This window comes from Lissotriton helveticus, chromosome 3_1 (genome assembly GCF_964261635.1).
Source record: "Lissotriton helveticus chromosome 3_1, aLisHel1.1, whole genome shotgun sequence".
Classification (NCBI taxonomy): Eukaryota; Metazoa; Chordata; class Amphibia; order Caudata; family Salamandridae; genus Lissotriton; species Lissotriton helveticus.
Window position 1 is genome coordinate 210,700,155 of NC_136061.1, and position 16,140 is coordinate 210,716,294.

At 47.6% G+C, this 16,140-nt stretch overlaps 1 protein-coding gene across 2 annotated transcripts in view; it reads right to left on the reverse strand.

Annotated features, from left to right (window-relative positions):
• The window catches only part of LOC144822280 (complement factor B-like), an 827,973-nt gene that overhangs the window by 96,824 nt on the left and 715,009 nt on the right, over positions 1–16,140 (reverse strand). For both annotated transcript variants that reach the window (XM_078679607.1, XM_078679606.1), the window contains one exon: positions 9,482–9,569. In XM_078679607.1, the coding sequence (XP_078535733.1) occupies positions 9,482–9,569 (88 nt within the window). The remainder of the gene's footprint in view (positions 1–9,481; positions 9,570–16,140) is intronic.

Here is a 16,140-nt window from a genome sequence, read left to right on the forward strand (position 1 = left end):
ACATTCAATTCAGGGTGTAGTGACAGGTATATGTGAAAAGAGTGCTGTGACCATGCATCTGGGATAATGGTGAAAACATGACATCAGACCCTTGGAAAACATGGAGCTTAGCATCACTTGGAATGCTGCTGCAAAAAGTTCTTACCAAGTTCAACAAAGATTGACTGACATTGTTTGTATTTGCAATGATTCAGCTACGTATGTGAAAAAGTTGTGTGATGATCTCTCAAAATCGATACCTGAGCTAAAGTGCTTACCTGTAAGAGTTCCTTGCCACTTTTGCTAGATGGTTTTCTAGAAGAATCTTTACAACCTTCAGAGTTAATGAAAAATGCTATTGACTTTTTTGTCCATTCTGGTGCACCGTTTTGTTATGTGCGGGAAATAAAACACAAATATTTCTCATTTTGTGCTTTGTGTGGCATCAAAGAAAGAACTGTTTCTTTAAGCTACTGGTTCTCAGGCCTAGAAGCCATAAATGCTATAATATTCATGTGGCAACCATTTACATAATCTTTGCTAAGAGATGATGCCAAAGGAAAGAATTGTGAGGATCTTCAGTTGCATATTGATAGTGATGTCAAAAAAGTACACTCTACTGCATTCTTAGATTTTTACAGGAAAACATGACTGCTGTAGTGGACATAATAAAAAAAAACTAGAGTCTAAAAATACTCTTGTCTACCAAGTGTTCAGCATTATTGGTGTAGATGTGAAACATCTCATTGAAAGTAGGTTCGGCGACACTTTTAGGGACTTTGACACTGCAACATGTTCCATGTTAGAGTGCTTGCCACTTGATCAGCAAAGAAATGCTGAGGAGCAATTCAGGACATTTTATTTTACAATGTATGAGAAATGGCTTGCAATGATGCGTAGAAATGTCCATTTACCAACCATGGCATTTGAAGTCAATGAAGCCTTGCTGTGGTACTCTGCACAAGTTCTAGATGGATCAACTTCTGTTTTTTCTTTTATTCTGATGTGTATATTCAGTCCAGTCAGCTTCCAGACGATATCACATAAATTTACATGAAAATCAAAATTAACAAATTAACAGCCAACGCATTTCGTCCCCAACTGGGACATCATCAGGGCACGATTATTGAAAACGTGTAGTACAGGTTGTTCCTAAATCACTTGTCAATCGTGCCTGTCCATAAAAAGCAATGTCCATCTAAGACTTGTACAATGTCCTTGTGCAAACTATATCCAATCAATGCTCGTCCCCGTTTCTGAACCAATGCGGTTCTTGAGGGGCTGCCAGTCAATAGTCTTTCCTCCCGGATTTATCAGGACCGGGAGCCGGGTGCTTTGATGCAGACACGGACGCTATGGAATTACTTTGACAGCGTTGGCTGTTAATTTGTTAATTTTGATTTTCATGTAAATTTATGTGATATCGTCTGGAAGCTGACTGGACTGAATATACACATCAGAATAAAAGAAAAAACAGAAGTTGATCTTCATTTGTGTTGATTACACACAATATGAACATTTGAAATTGCATGAATAATTTTGTTTTTGGATAAACATACTCCCTTCAATTGTGGTTTTTTTTAAGTAGTGTTTAGAGGTCAGGACAGTGTACCTTGTGAAGGTTGAGTGTGGACGTAGAGCTTTGTGTGCTATTATTATACTGGTGTGGAAATTAACCCCTGGTGCACATCTAAAGACCCAACACCGTCATAGTTCGGTTAAGTTCTAGATGGAGTAATTTCTTACCTGAAACTCCAGTTCTGAGGAGGGGTATCTCTGTGTATAGTCATAATCATGTGAATAGTCCCGCCCAAGTGCGTGGACCCCGGAGCAATCAAAATAGTCTCTTAAGTTGTCCTCTTCTGCAGTCCTGCATAGACACTTAGAGAAAATCTAAGACAAATAATGCAGCCTGAAGTTAACAAGGCTACACTGGCCAGCACTTCCTTCTGAAGTGGAAAGGATAGCCAAAAATATCAAAATTTAACATTTTGGTAAGTTTCACACCTAGAGAAACTCCCCGTCACAAAAATCCTTTGTCATGATAAAGAGGAAGGGTTGGACAGCCAAACCCCATAGGCTGCCATTATGAGTCTGTAAATGGGTACTGGGCATTTAAGGAATCCTCCAGAGACCCTCGGTATCCCATGACACACAGCCAAAGGCAAGTTACTTTCAGTTCCTTTTGAAGGTGTATAAAGCCAGGCCTGTAGCATTCAGGATATTATTGTTTCATCCACCGTGGAGGAGGGCGGTTTGCTTATGACTATAACAGAGCTACCCCTACTACAGAACTGGAGTTACAGGTAAGAAACTACTCCTTCTATAGCAGGGTATCTCTGTGTATAGTCATAATCATGTGAATAGGATGGCAAGCCCATCCCAAACAACCAAACCCAGCGGTGGAAGAAACAAAGAAGAACCACTATTGTGCAAACAAATTTATCAGCGGAGCCTGCCCAACCTGAGCATCTGCCCTGGCATCAGAGTCCAGGCAGTAATGCCTAGCAAAGGTATGGACGGACTTCCAAGTGGCAGCCCTACAGATGTATGCAATGGGAACATTACGCAGCAAAGCCGCTGTAGCAGCTTTGCCTCTAGTGGAGTGAGCCTTAGGCTTACCCCCTAGAGTTTGGTTAGCTTTCTGGTAACACAGTTGAATACAGGACACAATCCACCTAGAGAAGGACTGTTTAGAGGTAGCAAGTCCCGTCATGACTGATCCATAATTAACAAATAATTGATCCGATCTACAAATCTCCTTGGTCTTATCTAAGTAAAATTTCAAAAACTCTTCTCACATCAAGGGAATGAAGGGACCTCTCCACCAGAGAGGAAGGACTCTGAAAAAACGTAGGCAAAGTGATCGTTTGATTCACGTGGAAATCTGACACCACCGTAGGAAGGAACTTTGGGTGAGTTCTCATCACTACTTTAGATGCATGAAATACAGTTTAGGGCTCTTGGCAGCAGAGAGCCTGAATCTCACTCATCCTGCGAGCCAATGTTATAGCCACAAGGAAAGCTGCCTTCCAGGATAGATGCTGTAGATAAGCCTTATGAATAGGCTCAAAAGGCTTCTTCATTAGTCTAGACAGCACCACATTCAGCTCCCACAGAGGCGAAGGACGTCTGATGGGAGGAAACACCTTCTTTAAACCTTCCAGAAAATCTTTGATGACTGGGATTCGGAAAAAGGAAGTTTGTGAATGGCATTTCCTATATGCAGTTATCGCTGCTAGGTGAACCTTAATAGAATGAAAATTAAGGCCAGATTGAGCCAAATGCAGCAAGTATGGGAGGATGACATCCTCTTTGCAGGATGTAGGGTCTGCACCCTTAGACGTGCACCAAATGCAGTATCTTTTCCATTTGTATGCATAGAAAGTCCTTGTAGAAGGTCTAAAATGTCCATACTGCACTAGCTCAGGAGCCATGCCGCTAAACTCAACGGCGAGAGGTTGGGATGCACCATCTGCCCTCCGAACTTCGTGAGAAGGTCCGGCCGACACGGAAGTCGAAGATGCGGCAGGAGAGACCGGTGTAGGTGGTCGGTGAACCACCACTGCCGAGGCCATTCCGGAGCAAAGAGGAACTTCCTGGACCCGGAATGAGACAGCTTGATCAACACTTCCGAGATCAAAGGAATGGGCGGAAAAGCGTAGAGAAAGCTGTTCGACCAGCTGATCCACAGTGCATTCCCCAGCGTCCCTGGTTAGTAAAACCTGGAGGCGAAGTCTCAGCATTTGCTGTTTTCTGTGGTGGCAAACAAGTCAATGTCTGGAGTGCCCCACCTTGCGAAGATGTCTCTTAACACCTCATCGTTTAAGACCCATTCGTGATTTTCTTGAACGAGCCTGCTAAGCGCGCCTGCCTGAGCATTTTGCACACCTGGCAGATGGGTCGCCATTATCGTCAGTCCCCTGGCCAACAGCCAGTACCAAATCGCTTGTGCTTCCTGAGACAGTGTGCGCGACCTCGAGCCCCCTTGCTTTTTGAGGTAATACATTGTTGTTGTGTTGTCCGTCTGTACAAGCAGGGAACTGGTCTGAAAGGACTGGTGGAAGGCCTTCAGCGCTAGATGAACAGCTCTGAGTTCCAGAAAATTGATGTGAAATTTGGACTCCGTCTGGGACCACGTGCTTTGTATCTGGAGATGGTCCGAATGAAGCTCCCCAGCCGTGGAGAGATGCATCCTTCATCATGGTCTGAGTCGGTATCTCCTTGTGGAAAAGAATACCTTTGAGGAGATTGACTGATGAGCACCACCACTTCAAGGACTGGGCAGCGTGTTGCGACAGTTGAATCCTGTCCTCCCAGCTCCCTCATTTCTGGTCCCACTGATCCTCCAGACATTCCTGCATCGACCCCAGGAGAGAGGACACTGTTCTCACAGTTGCCGAAGGAATGGACATCAGAGCCTGAGCCAGAGCCTGAGCCTTCCGAAGGATCGATAAGCGTCTCGATAAGCGTCTCTCCTCCGGAGGACACATGCTTGCCCTAAGCGTATCGATGGAGGCTCCCAGGTACTGCAGACACTGAACAGGTGTCTGTACAGACTTTGACATGTTGATGTGGAGACCCAACCGGTTCAACAGAACGGCCGTCCTGTTGAAATGAAGCTGCGCTTCCTGGAACGTGGATGCTTTGATTAACCATCGTCCAGGTATGGATAGACGAACACCTTGTTCTTCATCAGATGTGCAGCAACTACTGCCATGCACTTCGACAAAGTCCTTGGCGCAGACTTCAGTCCGAACGGCAGTACCGTGTACTGGTAATGATTCATGCTGACCAGGAACCGCAGGAATTTCTGATGTTTCCTTGCAATGGGTACATGGAAGTACGCGTCCTGCATATCTATGGCATATAGCCAGTCCCCTTGATGCAACTGAGGATAAATCTGGTGCAGGGACAGCATGCGGAACATTTCTCTTCGATCCATTTGTTCGCTTGTCGCAAATCCAGAATGGTCCTGAACTTGCTTTTGTCTTTTTTTGCGCACAAGAAAGAACCTGGAGTACAGTCCTTTTCTTCTTGGAGGAGGAGGAACCAGTTCTATCGCCCTTTTTCTTAACAGGGTATCGGCTTCCACTTGAGCTTTGCGCAACAGGTATTGTGAACGAACTGGTGGAATAGCTGGAGGAGCACTGACGAAACGTAGACTATATCCATTGCAAACAATATTCAGCACCCACTTGTCCTGAGTTATTTTTCTCCACTCTGCCAGGTAGTTTTGAATGCTTCCCCCAACCGGAGTGGGTAACATACGAGGGGGAAGTAATCCCTCAGGGCTTAGACCCAGCCGAGCCCTTAATCCCTGATGTGGACTGTTGGTTGCCTCTGCCCCTTTGACGCCTCTGAAAGGGCTGCTGCTGAAACTGCCGTTGTTGCTGCTGTCCAGCCTGATGACCCTGCCCGCGTTGGAAACGCTGTGAAGAATAGCATTGTTGGTAGGGACAGAAAGTCTTGCGCAGTTCTTTAGGCTTCTCCAAGCCAACAGCCTTGAGTGTCTCCACTTCTGCCTTCATGTGAGCCATTTCCCCGTCTGCATGGGGACCAAAGAGAGTGGCACCCGAAAAGGGCAGGTTAGCAATCCCTTGCTGGGCCTCCGTCTTCAGGGAGATAAGCCGCAACCATGAGTGACGACGCAGAGTCACCCCATGACAATACTCATGGGTTTCCAGGAGGTGTCCGCAGCCGCACTGATGATCTGGTTTGAAACCATCTTCCCCTCATTGAGGACCTCCTGAAAGTCTTCACGCTTGTCCCTAGGGAGGAGTTCAACAAACTGCTGGAGACTCCCGCAAGGAGCGGTCATATCAAGAGAGCAGTCGAGTTTGTTGCCTTCATTAAAGTGGCCGCAGTGCTGCAGACTTTTCTCCCTGCAGAATCCAGTCTGCAGCTTTCTTTGTCTGGTGGTACGGTGGAAGATGGGGCCGTCGACTCTTCCCGCCACCATGATGACCGAATCCGGAGGAGGATCCACCCTCAGGAATGCCGGGTCCGAGTCCGGGGGTCTGTACTTCTTTTGAAGTCTCGATGGAGCCGACTTCACTGTGGCAGGCGCCAGAAACAATTCCATAGCCGGTTTCTCCAAACCAGGCACTAAAGGAGCAGCGGACGAGAGAATGGCTTCCGTTGTAGCGTCTCAAAAATCACAGACGTTGAAGGGTTAGGCACAGACAGCGTCATACCCAGCTTCACTGCGCCCCTTAACAGCATCTCCTGGAACGTGGCAATGTCATCGATAGGTGACACCCTCGTAGGCGGAGAGTCTGACAAGGTCGGAGAGTACCTTCCTCCATTTAAGGAATCCTTGTCCCTGATGTACCTGGAACTTGTCCTCTCGTGGCAATGATGACGGTGTGACCTGGTAGAGGATTGCGCCCGCTGCGAGAGCGATGTCTCGGTCTGGACCGAGATCTTGGCCTTCTGGGCACGTCCGGGACCAGCGGCACAGGCTGAGGCTGCGGAGACGGTGGAGGCATCGGCAAACCTGGAGGAGAAGGGGGAGGAGGAGGAGGCAGAGGAGGAGGAGGAGGAGGAGGCATAGGCGTCCTAGGAGGAGCCACGGGCTGGTCTGGCACTGGCGACCTAGATGGTGAATAGGTCCTTGAGTACTCAGAGTCCAATGTAGGAATCACTCGCCTACTTTTGTGGACAGGCCTCGAAGAGGGAGCTCTGGAGGCAGTGTCCCATGGCGGCGAATGCCGGTGCCACCTTGACCTAGAGCTGTCAGACGTAGTTATGCTGACCACAGAGAGTGATGAGCTTCTTGAAGACGAGCTCTGACGGCGTCTCAATGTCGACTTCTTTCTCGCCGTCAACTTCCTTCTCAACGTCGACTTTCTAGACGTCGACTTTCTAGACGTCGACTTTTTAGACGTCGAATACCCTCTTGACGTCGACTTTCTCATTGGCGTCGACGATCTCATCGTCAACGACGACTTGTACGTCCGAGGTCTCGTCATCCTTCTCCTCGTTGTAGATCTTCGACGTTGTTTAGACCCAGAGCCCTGGGTCAACGGGGAGCATATCGTCGTCATAACTGGTTTCGACGTCGACGCCGTAGCCGTCAACCGGGACCGGTGCCGTTTCTGAGCCTTCTTCTGACTGGGGAGCCCCCCAGAGGCTGATGCATGGGTCGTGGTAGAGGAAAAACTCTCTCTGTGCCCAGAGGTCCCACCAGCAACCTGTTGTCTCCTCTGATCCAGGCTTTGAAGACGGATCTTCTCCCTGTCATGCAGGGTCCTCCTGTAAAATGACTTGCAGATGACACAGGAGTCAGGAACATGAGAAGGTGGAAGACAGAGTATGCACACCCTGTGAGAATCCGACTTGGCCTTCTTCCTGCCACATTGGGGGCACTTGTCAAATAAAGCTGGCATTTTGACGAGAAAGCAGTGGCCTAACTGCCCAAATAAGACAGCAAAGGGAAGAGAAAGGCTCCAGACGTCGAATGAAACTCTTAAACTTACAAAAAAGTTAAAATATTTCAAGAAATACCAGCTAGCAGGAGCCGGAAAAAAGAACTGAAAGTAACTTGCCTTTGGCTGTGCATCATGGGATACCGAGGGTCTCCGGAGGGTCCCTAAAGGCACGGTACCCATTTACAGACACATGATGGCAGCCTATGGGGCTTGTCTGTCCAACCCTTCCTCTCTATCATGACTAAGGATTTTTGTGAAGGGGAGTTTCTGTAGGTGTGAAACTTACCAAAATGTTAAATTTTGATATTTCTGGCTATCCCTTTCACTTCAGAATGATGTGCTGGCCAGTGTTGCCTTGTTAACTTCAGGCTGCATTATTTGTCTTTGATTTTCTCTTAAGTGTCTATGCAGAGCTGCAGAAGAGGACAAATTAAGAGACTATTTTGATTGCTCCGGGGTCCACGCACATGGGCGGGACTATTCACATGATTATGACTATACACAGAGATCCCCTACTACAGAACCCTTCCGTAAAAGGGAATTTTGTCCGGACTTTCAAAAGTGCTGCTTCATTTTTGACCATTTCAATAACTCTGAGGGCATATGCGCCCAGTTCAAAGCATTTGTTGCAGAACCAGTCCCAGAGAATCGCAATCTTCAGGTGCATCAACATTGGCATGGAAAGCTATGTCAGTGGCCAGAGTTAGCAAATTGTCTACTGGCTGTTTTGCCATTGCCTGTCTCAAGTGCCAGTGTTGAGAGAGCCTTTTCACAGATACAAGTTTACATGGGAAGCACTGCGCCTTCCGTTACTCTAGATTTATTAAGCCCTGCAGGGCCACACAAGGTGGCCTGGCGCAGCTCATTTAATCTCACTTAGGTTTTGCGTCGCCCTTACACCCCCTTCTGTGACACAAGGGTCATGCATACGCTTGATAAATATGACCCTAAGTGCTTGAGTCTGGGTGGTGCATAGTAGTGTCAGGGTCAGGGTCTTTGACCTAGGCAGCTCTCGTGGGAATGAGGAGTAGGTATTCTTGCATTTCACTCTAAGCCAGTAGTAGGTAAGTAAATGTATCAAGAACTGAGATGCTGCAAACTCTAACAACAGGCCGAGCCACCTTCTTGGGTCCCCCCCGTTTGCCAGCAGCCAGGCTGGCCGTTGATTTTTTAGTGAGTCGGCTCCGTACGAGTGTCAGATCATACCAGCGGGTTCAAATAGGAAATATAGCTGGAGCGGGCATCAGTGGTGGTCGATGGCGTCCTGTGAATGTGGTTAATAATGGATAGTGAGCCTGGCGCAAGGGTCGTCTTGGAGTCAGGCACTTTGGCACCACCTAATTCCCAAATTTCTTTGTCCACCACATCCTTATGAGAATGGAAAGACTGTATAGAAACAGACCCTTAACCTGATGGGCTGTTCTTTGTATCAAGCTGTGTTATGCTTTGGCCAAGAAAGATTCTTCTAAAAGTCCTAGCGTTCATATAAAAGGGTGAAAGCCACAACCACAGCCCTAGCTCACAGTATTCCGGTTTCGGACATTTGCCAGGCAGCATCAGGGGCATCTATCCATAATTCTCAAGTCTTTATAGAGTGCCATTTTGCCTGCTCAGCCATTCAGGGCTTCCTGGTGTAAAATCAAAGTCCCAGACTCTGGTGGACACTCTAACTGCAGATTCCTCCTTGCCTGCCCTCCTCACTGCTCCGCTGAATAAAGTTTCAATTTTGCAATTGCATGTTTTGGTTTACACAAATTCCTCTATGTTTTACCTGGAGGAGTTTGCACTCAAAATGAGTCAAGGTTGGGGAGGGAAGGCTACAATCACCCTTGGGATAAAGCTGCTATTTTAAATTCAAATTATATTTACAAGAAAAATGTGCTATTCAAATCATATCCAGGATGAAAATTTCTAATACCGTATACTGAATTGTAAGATCAATAGTGGCTCAAGAGAGGAAGTAACAAAGAATACACTGTATTGTCCTTGGTCAATAGTCGGGCATCGAAATATCTGCTTTGGAATGACATGTGTCTGCTATGGCAGCTCATGTATTTATGAACACTTACCTTTGCAGGCATCAGATTGTGAGCCTCTGGCACAGAACATGTTCTCAGTGAGGCGGATATTATGCCTGGTGTAACAGCGAAAGCGAGGCTGCATAAACAGAGGCAGAGGGAGAGAGAAAAAAAGGAATGAGTTGAATTTGCAACAATACAAAGGGCATCATTAGATTGAATCTTTGGTAGAAGGGGAGCGACTGTTGTGCTTCTGGTTGCATTTTGGATTGAATATAGCCCTCTCTGTTTCCGCACTTAATATAGATGTTTGAGTATGGGATCCTCTTGCAATTGTCTATGAGAGCTAGAGGGGAATAAGGAGACAGGGACTAAAGGAACATGGAGAAATGGTGTACAAATCATAGTCCGCTAAATCTGTAATGTTCCGACTTAAAGTGATGATCTGTGGACTAGTGCTCCTCAGTGAAAGGTGTAGATCCACTTGATAGGATGCCATATGGTAACATAAGCTAACGTACATTTAAATTAACCTGGTATACTTTTATTTCAGAATCTGCCATGTTCCTTACTGGAAAATATATGATCACCCATTTTTTTCTAAACTACTGTTACCTTCATTTGATTTCTTTTTTGTAGGGTGACTGTGAAGGAATGTGGTTTATTATACGTGTAATACACTCACAAACCTGACTTGGGCCCAGTCAGGCTTGTTCGCCAAACCTTAGGTCAACCCTGGGTAGCTGTGGCTTCGATCAGTCAGGCTTAAACAAAGGAACAAGTGTAAAGCAATAAACAGCACCAAAGCAACTGGATAAGAAAGAAGCACAACTCTCAAGAAACCCAACACCAATATATAAAAATAGGTTATATTTTTATGAATTTATGGACACCAAAATGAACAAGATACACTGGAGTGTTCCGGAGATATTAATAGTTGAAAAATCAATAAATCACAGCTTTTTACTCAACCACAAATGTTGGTAGGTACCACAAAAATGGGAGCTTTTTGGAAACTTTTGATACAGGTTAATCTAGTCACTTCCAGTTACTTTGAGCAACTCCGGCAGAGAGCCAGTCAGGGTAACTAACGAAGTCCCAAGATTCAGATACCTTTTAGAAAAAGCAGTTTCTAGTCCAATTCCAGCGTTAATGGCAACTTGCCATTGACTTCAGTGCAGTGGTCCTGATGCAAGAGATACAGGATGCTGGAGATGCTGTGCAGTCAACGGATGGCTTCTAGGGCTACTCTATGATCCACGGTCTTGATGGGTGACTTTGGCCACAGGGGTGGCAGTCCCTTGAAGCCCTGGTGGGTCCAGAAAAATTCCAGTTGCAACTATTGAGCCTCGGACTTAGCCTCCCAGGCTGCACTTCAGAGGTGGGAAATGATCTGGTGATCTTGGCTACCAGCTCACCAGCTTCTTCAGCTTTAATGGCCCTGGTCAGGAAGTCAGCCAACTGACTCTTGGAGCCTCTGCTTCTGTCTGGGACTCTGGGACAACTTCTCCTCCAGCAGGATACCACAGACCTCTATTCACTAGCCCGAGGCTAAGCAGGTGCAGTCCAGACTTTGGTGCATCCTCTCTTTGCCAGGTCCAAGGTCAGCAGAGCAGTCCTTCTTCAGTCCTATTCTCCAGTACAGACAAGATCTGAGGTCTGGGGGCTGGAGTACCACCTATATGTCCAGAGAGTGCCAGCAAGAGGTGAAGGGGTTACTGGCTACTGGGCTATTGCCTGATGACGGCTTACTGCAAAGTGTGGCACCTACCTATCACAGAATGCCATGTTTTGCCTACTCTCAAGATAGCAGAACCCCTCTACTGGAACTTGGTAGCCCATCCTAGAGGTGTGGCTACTTGAGGGCTACACGCCCACAGAAAAACTGGTTTGGCAGCTGTGTTCCCCTCTCTGTCACCTCTACCAGCCTGTCTACCTGAACAATAGAGCAGTCCCTCTAAGGTGTGTCCACCATTTGCCCTTCAAAAGCCGGCTTAAGAATTGAAGTACACCTTATTGGCTCACATCCTGTGTGGCCTCCTGCCACAGATGGTAACACGTCCTTCAATGGCAGTCCCCTATTGTTTCTGTTAGTCATTTACACTTCTCCACAGCAGGGCAGAAGGTCGTCTTGAAAGACAGTATTTATGTGCAACAGTAAACGGGTACTGGAAATATTGGGCAACAGTGGCAACTTACTAAAGTTGTACCCTACCCAAAAGTGACATTAAATTCTATTTAACCAATAAATCGAATTGTATGCACTGATTCTTTTGATAGCTTGAAGTAGCCATCTTAGTAGTCAGCCTGCAACTCTGCACTCCCCAACGGGACACAGCTTTTTACCAGCAAAAACAACAATGTGCAGTTTTTATTGGTAGGACTTTTAAAACAAGACACTACAGGTCCAACCTCCTAATACGATGCACCCTGCCTTTAGGGATTGTTAGGCCTGCTTTAGGAGTGACTTACAAACCTTAAAAAGGAAGGCTTGGGCTTCGCCATGGCTTGAAATATTATACTTGAGTTAGTTTAAAACTGCTTTGCCAGCCAGAAATGGCAGGCTAGTAGTCACACTTTTGCTTTGTCACACTTGTGATGCCAAAACTGGTGCCACTTTAACTTACAGGCCCTGGGTAGCCCTGGTACCATATGCTGGAGATCTAGTAGTAATTAAAAATATACAATTGTGGATAAGCCAATTAAACATGCACTTTTAAGTGGTCAGAACACATGCACTGAGTCCTGATTAGTAGGGATTCTGGCATTTAAAGGGTTGTTAAACTAGTGCCTATAGTTAAAGTGGGGGCACAATGTGGTGGTGAACCAGCAAAAGCATGTGTTCTCATAGCAATATGATCTATTTGTAAGGTCTTCCACTCCTATGTATGCTCTTATTTACTCTGTTGAGGTAACCTATCATTCATTGGACACTACTAGTGTAGCTCACCTCAACTGGAGCTCAGTTTTACGATCCCAGGTAATAGAAGATGCATAAAAGGCGTATTTCTTTGTAGTCTTATTAAGGTCACTGATCTAAGCTCTTTCACAGGTTTCTAACCATTATGGACTCTTTCGGGCATTTTTCTTGTTTGTACCGAACTGTTTTCATGAACGTTGTCAACTGATGGTTGTTTAGATCAGAAGACTCTATCCACTGCTTGTGAACATTGTCTTGTAAGGAGATGAGTTGTCCATATTCTTGTGGTTTGCAATAAACCATCCTCCATTTTTCAACACAAGGACTGTACGCAGACCAGCACAAGCTTTCCACTAGTAATTGTCTGACTCCCGCACCATGCATAGCAGCTGTCTGTGCTTGCTTGTTACATAGCTATGGGGTCTATTTGGGCGCGCCTATCTAGTGGTGACATACCCATTGTTGAATTATATCCCCTCATGGATGCTTGAGTTAGAAGCACGGGTAGATGCCCAGTACTTCACTACTGGCAAGAGAGGTCAGGGTCAAGACTGATCTTCTGGTCCTTTCAAACACTTAACTCTCATGCATAACAGTAGAATATCGGTCCCCTTGAAAAACATTTTCATATATATAACAAATACAGTGGGTGTAACGTTATATTCTTGCAGTGCTCTTGGAACTATCCTGACCTTCTTATATGCAGGGATTATGGGCCACTCCCTTTTTTGTGTTTATACTAGCGTGAATAGGAGCCAACTCTAAATCTTCTGCAAAGGATGGGCGTCCACCATGCCTTCAATTTCATAATTTAGGGTTAAGTAGAAATATATACTGTGAGAGAAAAATTCAAAATGGCTGACGAGCAGGAGCTCCTCTAAGAGCTCCAGGGCCAGGGATTGCAATTTTGCAGAAGTCCCAGAGATGCCCTCATCGACGTACAAATCTTCAAAGCCATAACCCTTCATTGATGGCAACCAACAAAACAAAGCAACAAAGCAAATATTAAAGCCTCCCTAATAGTGGCTCTCAGCATGTGAAGCCCTTTAGGGAAGCTCACACAGGACGAAAATCACCTAGTACTCCAGGGACTGTGAGCGATCGCAAAAGTGAGCTCGGTGTGTCCAAAAATAGCCCTGGACACCTTTTGAGCAAATCTCTATGCCCCAATTCTGATACCAGAGAATGCCACACTAGAGTATCAGAGGCCAGAGTGGAGCGGGAGACTTCCAATGAGATAGGTGTTGTGTGGGGCAGTCTGGAAGCATAGCGCAGGGCAAGATCGTGCAGCAGAAACATGGGAGGCCGCACAAATTACTAGTTTGGAAAGTGACGTGCCATGAGCGGCAGTCCTCCATTTATTCACTCCCTGCAGGCCACGCCTGGCCTGCGGATGTCAGGGGTGCATGTGTGGAAAACAACTAGACTGCCCACCATTACATCCCTATCCAACTTGATCTTCTTGTTGCAACAGTTCTTTAACTAAACCAACAGTTCAAGAATGTCTCTTAGACTCACATATAAACACACAGTACTTGCGTGAGCCTCGGTCAGCGAGTCCTGGGCCTCGTCAGCATGCATAGTCTTTAAGCCGCTGGCTTGGGTGGGGATTTGGCCTCAGGCTGCATCGTTGGGTACCGGTACGCCCTCCTATGCTGTTCCGGTCAGGGCTCTCAGCGCCGGCTTCGTGTGGTGGAGAGTACGGTGCTTCAGGGGTCTCACCGGTTTGGCTGCTCGCTGACTCTCCTGTTTCAGCTTCGGGCACTGCCATGGCCCTGGGGCTTGGGTGGTTACCTGAGGTCTCCCTGCGCTGTTCTGGCGGGACCTCTTTGAACCACGATATGTTTCTAGATACTTCCTCCGTTCCTTTGCGTGCGGTTACCATCGTGCCATGGTTCGCAGTGACTGTCCAAGTGCCAGGCTCGTAGTGCGTGCGGAATTTTCCCCCTTGGCGCCGGCTCCGTAGGATAGTTTTTGCTCCATGGCTGTGCCTTCTTGGGGTGGCACCGCGTCAGATACTCGCATCATGGTTTTGTCGCCTTCTCCGCTCCTGTGCTTCCTCCACGTCTAGCGTAGGCGGCGACCATCCTGGGCAGGTAGGGAGCAGGTCCCGACAGGGGCCATGGAGCATAAGTGCCCACGGGCTCTGCTGGGTCGTACAGTGGGGGTACTTCGGTACTCTCTCAGAAACTCGTGGAGTCTTTGTTCCGGGTCACCCTGCTCCACGACCGCTATACGGAACATCTTGTTTAGTGTGCGCATGAATCGTTCTACGTCCCCGTTGGCTTGGGGCCACGGGGGAGGGGGGGAGGGGGTAATGCGGCGATGCAATATGCCTCATTGTTGGAGGAAGGTGGCAAACTCGGCCCCTTGGAACGGGGGACCATTGTCTCTCCGGACTTATTGAGGATACCCAAACATGGCGAAGACCTTTTCCAGCACTGGTCCGACATGGTTGAATGACGTCGACAAGATGGGTTCTACTACGGGATATTTAGAGTAGACGTCTATGATGACAAGTGTGTGTTTTCCCCCTGGGAAACATCCCCGAAGTCCACACTTACTTTAGACCACGGGATGGTGCAGGCCTCTTCGGTGATGATCGGGAGGGGTTTCTCTGGACCGCTTCTCAGTTGGCACGATGAGCACCTTCGGACGTGTTCCTCCACCATGTCCTCCAGCTCTGGGAACCAGACTTTTCCCCACACCCGCGATTTCATTTTGGTGATTCCTTGGTGTCCCCTATGGGCTAGTTGGACTGCCCGTTGGTTGAGGCTCTGTGGGATAACTAACCGGGGTCCTCTTAGCAGGATTCCATCTCCGGTGGCGCTAAGTTCATGACGGACACGACACATTTTCGTGAGTAGTTCCCGGTTCTCCGGGGTCCACAAATTGGCCTGGTAAAGATAGTTCGTCCAAGAGCCTTGGACAGCTCCCAGCGTCTTGGTGTATACAACATCGGTAGCGGCCGCTTCCTTCACATCGTCTAGGGACATGCTCCGGGGGCATGATGTAAGGGCTACCCAGTAGGCAAACTCTTCGCTTTCCTCCTCCTCTTCGTGCTGCTCAGCCTGAGCGGGGTGTCTTGAAAGAAAATCGGCAGGGTTCTTGGACCCTGGACGGTAGACCACTTCCATCTCATATGGTTGCAATTGGAACGCCCAGCGTTCAATGCGTGGGGGTGGATGTGGTGCTGTCACTTTAAAGAGGGGAACCAAAGGTTGATGATCAGTGACCATGGTGAATTGGTGCCCCCGGAGATACAGATGAAAATGGTTGCAGGTCCACTTTATGGCGAGTGCCTTACGCTCAATCTGGGCATACCTTGCTTCTGTCGGGGTGAGGAACATGCTGGTGAATGCCAGGGCAGCCCACTGGCCTGGTTCTCGCTCTTGAGCCAGCACCGCACCGAGCCCTACTGGACTTGCGTCCACCAGTACTTCCGTCCGCTTCCCCGGGTCGAAGTATGGCAGCGTAGCCTCTCCTAGGAGGGCAGCTTTTATCCCTTGAAACGCCTCTTCCTCTTTCGGGCCCCAGTGCCAGGTCGCGTCTACTTTCGTGAGGGCTCGTATTGGTTCCCTTCGGGTGGGTTAGCCTGGTATGAACCACCCGCAATGGGTGGCCATCCCTAGGAAGCTCCGTACTTCCGTAGGTGTCGTTGGTGCGGGGGTGTCTTTGATAGCTTGCGACTTTCTCGGGTCTACCTGAATGCCCTCTTGATTGAAGACATAGCCAAAGAACTCGAGGGACGGTTGAAAGAACTGGCATTTGTCCTTGTGTAGAGTGGCTC